The following is an 8,344-nucleotide window of genomic DNA, read 5'->3' on the forward strand; positions in this document are numbered from 1 at the left end:
CGTTTTTCTATTTGTTTAGTCTTTGACTAGGCTTTTCCTTCATCTAGGACTGTTTCCCTGTTTTATTGTGGCACGTTATCTCCAACGGCTAAGACTGTTTTCCTCATTTTGTTTAGACGAGGACTGTATTTCTCTATTTCTTCAGTTTACTTGTTTAGTTTTTGATTAGGTTTTTCTAACTACTAAAACCGTTTTATTTTTTTCCTAAATTTACTTCTTTAGTTTATGACTATAGTATTCCAATAGTTATCACAGATTTTTCAGAATCCTCCAAAAGTTATGACAATCTTCCCATTTACTCATAATTTATATTCATGTTTATTTTCTGACTAGGCTTCTTCAAAAGATATGTCTCTTTTGTTGAACTATTTAATTATTTATCCACTTTTAATTTGTTAATTTTTACGTTTTTTGTATTTTTCACTTGTTTTTCCTTTTATTTCTCACTTGGCCAGTTTTCTTCCTTGTTGGTTTTTTCTCTACTCTGTGTTTATACTAAACTGGAATATAGTTTAACCGAGGAATATAGTTTAACCGAGGAAGAGGCAAAAAAAGCAGCCCAGGCAGCCAAAGATTAGTAAATTCTTTTGTAAGCTAATCAAAATTAAGATCATTCATGAAATGAACTTGTGCTGTATTCATACAATAATTATTGATAAAATCAGTTAAATTAACAATACATAGAAAAGTCAGTGTGTGTTGGTAACACTCTGTAGAAAGAAGGGTTTTTATACAATGTTACTTAACAATAAAATATATATATAGAAGACCATGGGTCTTTCATTAAAGTGGTTTGTTTTATTAAAACGTTGGTGATATAATAAAAAATAACTTCATTCAGAAACATTTTAAGTATAAAACTGAATCGATATTTTTACTTTCATAATAAGTTTTATACACTTGGTTCTAGGTGAGGTGATCTCACACTGTCTTTAGGCTTATTTTATAAACATTCACTACACTTGTAAAGTTTCACAGCACAACCTCTTCACACCCCCATCACTAAAATTGTAATGGCAGACAGTAATTGAATTGCTCTGTCTATATAAAAGTATTTATAACTTTTATAACTACTACTATTTAAAGAAATCAAGTGTAACATGACACACACACACACACTGGCTTTTAGATAGGTTATATTTGATTATTCCTTGATGCATTATAGTTGTCTCACAACTGAAGTTTTAATACCAGAAAGGCCATGGGTATTTATCAAGTGAAGCTACTTCAGTACTTTCACTTTGCAAACCATTGCTACAACATCAAAGTCATCCTAACCTTGCTTCTTGTAATTTCTGTTGAGAGCAGACTGGACATCTCGAAGATGCATAAATTCTTGGTGAAGTGATGTTTGTGGTGTATCTCCACATAGTTCCATTTGAGGGCGCCACTTTCTGTTTTCCAGTCTAGTTTGAACCACTTTCATTGGCCCAGCAGTATCTTGAAGACTCTTTTCAAGCTCCTGTACTTCATTTCTTCCTCTTGCAATTTCCCTTTCTAACTGTTAACCAACATTACATTTCATATTATGTATGTTTAGTTACTCAAATACTACCTAATATTAGCATTTTTAACAAGGCAATACTTTCTCCTTGATATTTCAATAATACTACCTAATTAACAGTTTTTACAATTTAACAGTTTAATATTTTCACCTGGTTTCTCAGGAAAAGAAAAATTTCCAGAAACATGTTTGATGTTTTACAGTACTATAAAACAACTACTTAATTGAAGAAGTTAAAATAACAGTAACTTGATTCAGCTCCATTCAGGTTTTACTATCAGACTTACATTTTCTTGCTGAACAACTAACATATCTCTCGTTTGCTTCAATTCGTGTATTCGTTTTCATATAGCAAATGCTGTTGCTTCTCTCTGACTGGAAGTTTGATTTTCTGTATCTCTTATAAGAGCTAAAGCATCCACACAGAGATAGCGTGCTGACTCCATCTCCTTCTCAGCACTAGTTTTGTTGGATTGGCTAAATCCATACCACTGCTCAGGTGTTACTGTGCTAGAAAATACATATCACATACATAAACCTATACTCGATCAAAATTAAATATTAGTTTCATTACATTACTTATTTTCCATATTTAATAAAAAAAATTAGAAAAATCATATAACTGGTTTATGTGAGGTTCTTGGAATATTTGTTTATTAAAATAGCATTATCAATATTATAAAATGTACAATAACAACCAGGTACACAGTGTGGTCAACTCTGTGTATCACCTTGGAATTTAAGCAGATATTAACCAAGGATGATTATTAGGACAGAAATGCTTACAAGCAGAAGAAATATAATCAAATTACTGGGCCTGCTGATATATAGCTACAGTTTTTTCTGTAAATTTGAGAAAGTTTTTCAACAGCTGTCAGTGCTAGCCACCCTTAAGTTTGAAGCAATAGGCTAGTAAGAAGGCAGATAGTCAACTTTTGGTCTATTCCTTGCCAATGAGTTTGGGATTCACCATCACATTTCTATTCATCAACTTGCAGATTGTGAATTTAATATCCTAACAACCAGGTCAAGAGATTGTTCTGTGAAACAGACCAATAGTTTTTACCCTAACTTTATTGTTCTTAACAATAAATGAATTAATGAACAGAAAAACAAAGATACAATTTGAGTTCTGACAGGAGTAGCTCAAGAGTTGATGGTGAGTGCTGTTGGTTCTCTGCCTTCCTTCCAATCTGCCAGTTAAAAATTATGGATGGGTAGGACCAGATAGACACTTTTACATCTCTGTAGGAAAAAACAAAACAAAACAACACACAAAATAAAAAGTTTACCTTAGTTTCTCACACTTTATAAAAGATAACATCAAAATATCTTAATTGTGTTTACCTCACTGGAACCTCCACAGGAAAAGGCTTAAGGGTGATGCCTGCAGATTTTGTGTGTAAATCCAGTTGATAAGTTTCAATATTATGAGCTGATAATTTGTCCACAATATCAGCCTTCAAGTGATCTCTGGTATGTTTTAGTCGACACAGATGTTCCCAAACAGACTTACTTTTTTGTTGTAGCTTTTGAGAAATGTTCTCTAAAAGTTTTATTTCCTAAAAATAAAAAGTTTGTTGATATAAATAAATTAAACTATTCACTAGATATTTTTTACTGACCTACAGTTTTATAATGAATAAACAAGATGGTAAGTTGATGTGTTAAGCCATCAATACATATAGCACATACTTTCAAAAAAATAATTCTTCACATAGACAATGTATGAATAATATACTTTTCCTAACCAAAAATGAAAACAAGTTATACTCTATTAAGGTTACAGTTTTCCTTATCTCCATAAATTTAAAAGATATTTTGGAGTGATTACATATTTTAAAGTTGTGAAATGTATTATTTGTTAGTATACAAAAAAGAAAATATGAGTTAAAAACCTGCATTTTATCAATCAAGTAACTTTATCAATATATAATAGTAATATTATTTTTAATGACTGACTAATATAATATTAAATAATTATCAGGAAAGCATGTCCGAAGTAATATTTAGAAAACCTTAACTAAATAATAGACATGAAACATATGTAAAGACTAACATATTTAAAAAATAAAACCAAATGACATGTGAAATGTATGGTACTAACTAAAACTGACATTCATTAAAGTAGGGTGGTTTGTTTGGTTGTGAAAGTAGAGAGAGGAAGTAATTTTTTTATCATCCACCTAGTTGAGATGGCTTGGCATAGCCAGGTGGTTAAGACATTCGACTCATAATCTGAGGGTCGTGAATTCAAGTCTCCGTCACATCAAACATGCTCACCCTTTCAGCTGTGGGGGGTGTTATAATGTGATGGTCAATCCAACTATTCATTGGTAAAAGAGTTGAAAGTGGGTGGTGATGACTAGCTGCCTTTCCTCTAGTCTTACACTGCTAAATTAGGGACAGCTAGCACAGCCTTCAAGTAGCTTTGTGCAATATGTAAACCAAACCTTGTTGAGACAATTATAGTTGAAAAATATTCTTTTCACTAGGTTATGACGCGAGCTCATGTTATGACATATCATGTACATGAAGTAGTTATAGATACTAGAATTACTGGAAGGCCTTAATTAAATTTTCACTATGAAAGAGTGAAAGTGAGCAGAGAAACAAACTTTACATTCTAAATCATATGCTTTTTCAGGCAGACTTCAAACTAATCAATCTTATCAGCCAGCTTAGTACTTTAAATGACAAACCTTCTTCATTTGGTGGTACTGATCATCTTCCACTACATCAACATTAGTCCTCCTGTCTTTCAACATCAAACACATCTTTGTTGCTTCCAACAGAGGAACTTTATTCATTAAAGCACTTTCTAAAGCAGTTTTAGTTTCCAACAGAGCAGAAATTTCTTCTTCTATAGTTTTCAAAGTTTCTTCTAATGTTTTATGCCATAGTTTGATGTCCAGCACACGTTCTGACAGAGCTAGATTTGTTTCCTTTGAAAAAAGATTATATGGTGAATACATTTGTATTATGATGTTAAAAACTGGAAGTTATTTATTTACTGATGTTTTATATCACAGCAGAGAGATTAAGTTTAAGTAATGCCATAAATTTCTGAAAATGTAAAAGAGTACAAATTAGATTATTTTTACCTAATTAAGTTAACAACATAAAAGTTAGGAACCTTATATGGTTTAATTTACTACTTACAGTAAAGTCATGGCAATCAGTTACCAGTTTTAATCATGGTTAATGGCCTGTAAGATTACCATAGCTACTTAGTACAGATCAAAACACCCTAAACTTATTAATGCAAAGCAAAAACACAGTTCTTATATGAATGTATAACTCCAATATATTGGATAAACCAACAAAACCTAAAAGTGAGGACTATAAACCATATCAAGACTGTGTAACACCAATCATGTCAGAGTAAAATATCATCCAATAGAAAGAAATATTAATAACAGAATGACATGAACTACATACAAGACAGATAAATAAAAGAAACTAATTCCACTTAATTGATAGCACATCTAGACAATCTACTATGCAAGTCGACAAATCTTAGATAACCCTCTTGAGATCACTGAAACAAAGTGATTGAACTCATAATAAAGGAAACCTCAGACAAGCGTATAGTCCAACAGTCTCTTGACTGAATCCTGGCCACTACAATTATTACAGAAGTTCTATAAGTCAAGTACAGTTAGCAGTTTATTAGAAAAAATATACAACTAATCTAAAGCACAAACCATTTATACATAACATAATTATGATTTTCTTTTTATATTTACACACTTTGGTTATGAATATACCCTAAGAGGACCATTTACAATACATAAAAATATTCTTTATTATTACTGTATCACAGACAATCCAATTGTAATTCAGAATTTAAATTTCGTATTATTAATTTCACTCAACCTAATGCTTTACGTTTTTTACAAATATTTTTAGCAATACTAGCTTAAATTCACCTGGTTTTTCCATAAAATCCTATTTTTAGATTCATTTCGTTGGTAATGACTTTGTGTCCTTAGATTATGCGATGATGAAATTACTTGTTTTGTTGCCAATGCTATAGAATCATTGTTAGCTGTCCATTCTGCTGGTGAATGGTGGTCCACCTGTTTTTCGTAGAACATATTTATTACACGCCAGTATCATATAAATATGTTAACCTTCCACATTTGTGGTAAAAAGGCTTGAATTACACGCTTATTCTAACTTGGAAATAAATGTGTACCAGTCATAATAAATCTATCAGTCTTATGCTTAACAATAACATTTAAGTACCCTAAAGAATATATCGTTATGGCTTATGCTGCAAAGGAAGCAACGATACTGCACTATATTTACAAAACAATAATCCTTAAAAACTTAACTCATATTTATATTTAAGTTCTGTTGATAAGTTATAAATTAAGCTTAGTTTCAATATGTCAGTTGTTACAACTGTATCCTAGCAACGGACTCTCCAAGCTCTCTGTAACTGCTCTCTTGCGTTCAAAAAGTAGAATAACAACTATAACAGAAATGTACACAAACCTACATGAGTTTTAAGATTTTTTAAAGTTAAAAGTTCAGTGTGAATTTATTTCAAGCAATTATACAATCTTATCCAGTAACAAAATTACTATGAACTACACAAATATAATGTTTTTCTTAATAGGTAACAGTATATAAATTTTTAATGATAAAGTGAAACATAACCGTATTAATTTTCAGAGAATGTAACAGGGCCTGGCATGGCATAGCGCGTAAGGCGTGCGACTCGTAATCGGAGGGTCACGGGTTCGCGCCCGCGTCGCGCCAAACATGCTCGCCCTCCCAGCCGTGGAGGCGTTATAATGTGACGGTCAATCCCACTATTCGTTGGTAAAAGAGTAGCCCAAGAGTTGGCGGTGGGTGGTGATGACTAGCTGCCTTCCCTCTAGTCTTACACTGCAAAATTAGGGACGGCTAGCACAGATAGCCCTCGAGTAGCTTTGTGCGAAATTCTAAACACCAAACCAAACCAACCAGAAAATGTAACATTTACAAAAAGAAAAAAACAAAACAAAACAAAACTGGATCTTACAAGTACTCACTTTAGTTATATCAAATGCAAAATTGTACACCAGGAATGACTTAATTCTTAAACCATATAATATTTATATATATAAAAGTTTTATCAAATTGGTTTACAAAAAAATCCATTAAACATTTTTGGCTTAACCCCACTTCCCAATGACTCAATGGTAAGCCTGAAAACATACGTATCAGCAATAACACAAGTGACAGAATAGCGGTGCTGTGAACATGTACGTGTCAGCGAGAATGTAATAAAAATAACCAGAACATGAAAAGTGTTTAACAACACAGTATTATGCAACAGTGTTAGAAGAATAGAATATTTTGTCATTATTTCCACTTTATGAGACTAATACTTCCATGCCATTGCAGAACGTAATTTTAGCACTGTGGTAATGTTTTAGTGATCCCTGTTAGATATTGAATAAGCAGAATAAGAATACTTATCATTTTTAGAATTCCCTTATAGTTGTCCCAAAGACATGTTATAATGGTTCTGTTTGAATGAATATAATAATTAAATTTAGGGTCGTAAGTAAGTATCATGGTACCTCATGCAATGTCTAAACTATATAGAAAGAAGCTAACATATAGGACTGGTATATGCTGGAATAAATTAATATAATAGCTCTTCACAAATAAACTTTGATAAAAACAGTGTTAAACTCTATGCATTGAGTTTTTTGTCATACCACAGCCCAAAATGCGTAAACAGTTGTCAGTTGAGCAGAGGGTCAACATAAACGCTTTACGTAACGTTGGTTAAACTCTCCGACAAATTGGTGCAGACCTGAAATGCTCTCCAAACACTGTCAAATACACCTTAGATCGTGAAACCGAGACAGGTTAATTTGAAAATAGGAAAGGAAGAGGAGTAACACCTAAATTCAATTATACTGATGTCAAGTATCTTTGTTTGTACAGCCTTCAAGACAGAAGGAAGACTGCTACTGATCTCAAACATGAGATAAACGACCATTGAGGAAATGATAGAAAAGTGTCTACATCTACAGTATCAAGAAGACACAACGAAAATATAATGTCACATCGTGTAGCAGTTAAAGAAAAAAACAATTTTACTTCGGTCTCCAAATATGAATAAGAGACTGAAATTTTCTAAGAAGTACAAAAAATGAACTGCTTTGATTGGAAATGTGTGTTATGGACGGATGAGTACAAGTTTGAAAATTTTGGATAAAATCGTAGGTTGTACGTCCAGTTGAAGAAAGATACTTACTTCAATACATAGCACTTACCACGAAGCATGAGGGAGTCAGTGTAATGGCTTTGGGGTGTTTTACTACTGAGACTACAGAATATATTTACAAAATAGATGAAGTAACGGACCAGTGAAAGTCCCAACAGAAACTGATCCGTCATGTTTTCCCTAGTAGTTTACGTATTATTAATAAAATATTTTATCACCAAGGAAACAATGACCCAAAACACTTATCCAATCTACACAGAAATTATTTAACCAAGATAGAAACGGCTAGAGTGATTCAAACGATGCAATGGACTCCACAGCACCCTAGTCTCAATTTAACTGAGTAGATCTGGGATTTGATAGATTAAAAATTGAAAAGTCAAACGTTTCTTGCAAAAAAACTTCATAGGAAAGTATTAATCATTTGGAGTAAAATCCCATAGGGCACTTTAATTAAACATGTTGCAACAATGACTGAAAGACAGTTTGCAATTATTAAACTAAAGAGGGACACACAAACAATTAACTGTTTGCTGAACTCAAGCACCCTCCGTCCAGTTCTCTTGCATTAAATATGAATATTAGTAAAATGTCGATGTTTCAGT

General features: G+C 32.3%; 1 protein-coding gene across 1 annotated transcript; it reads right to left on the bottom strand.

The window, feature by feature from the left end:
- Positions 1 to 1,278: 1,278 nt before the first annotated feature.
- On the bottom strand, positions 1,279 to 5,949 carry LOC143238602 (tektin-2-like). The gene is made up of 5 exons (XM_076478960.1): positions 5,437 to 5,949; positions 4,207 to 4,449; positions 2,852 to 3,066; positions 1,792 to 2,014; positions 1,279 to 1,501 (listed from the first exon to the last, which is right to left on the bottom strand). Exons 1-4 carry the CDS (start codon positions 5,602 to 5,604, stop codon positions 1,849 to 1,851), a joined length of 792 nt encoding a protein of 263 aa, XP_076335075.1. The 5' UTR covers positions 5,605 to 5,949; the 3' UTR covers positions 1,279 to 1,501; positions 1,792 to 1,848.
- Between the last annotated feature and the right edge of the window lie 2,395 nt (positions 5,950 to 8,344).

Source organism: Tachypleus tridentatus, chromosome 13 (genome assembly GCF_004210375.1).
Source record: "Tachypleus tridentatus isolate NWPU-2018 chromosome 13, ASM421037v1, whole genome shotgun sequence".
In the NCBI taxonomy this organism is placed as follows: Eukaryota; Metazoa; Arthropoda; class Merostomata; order Xiphosura; family Limulidae; genus Tachypleus; species Tachypleus tridentatus.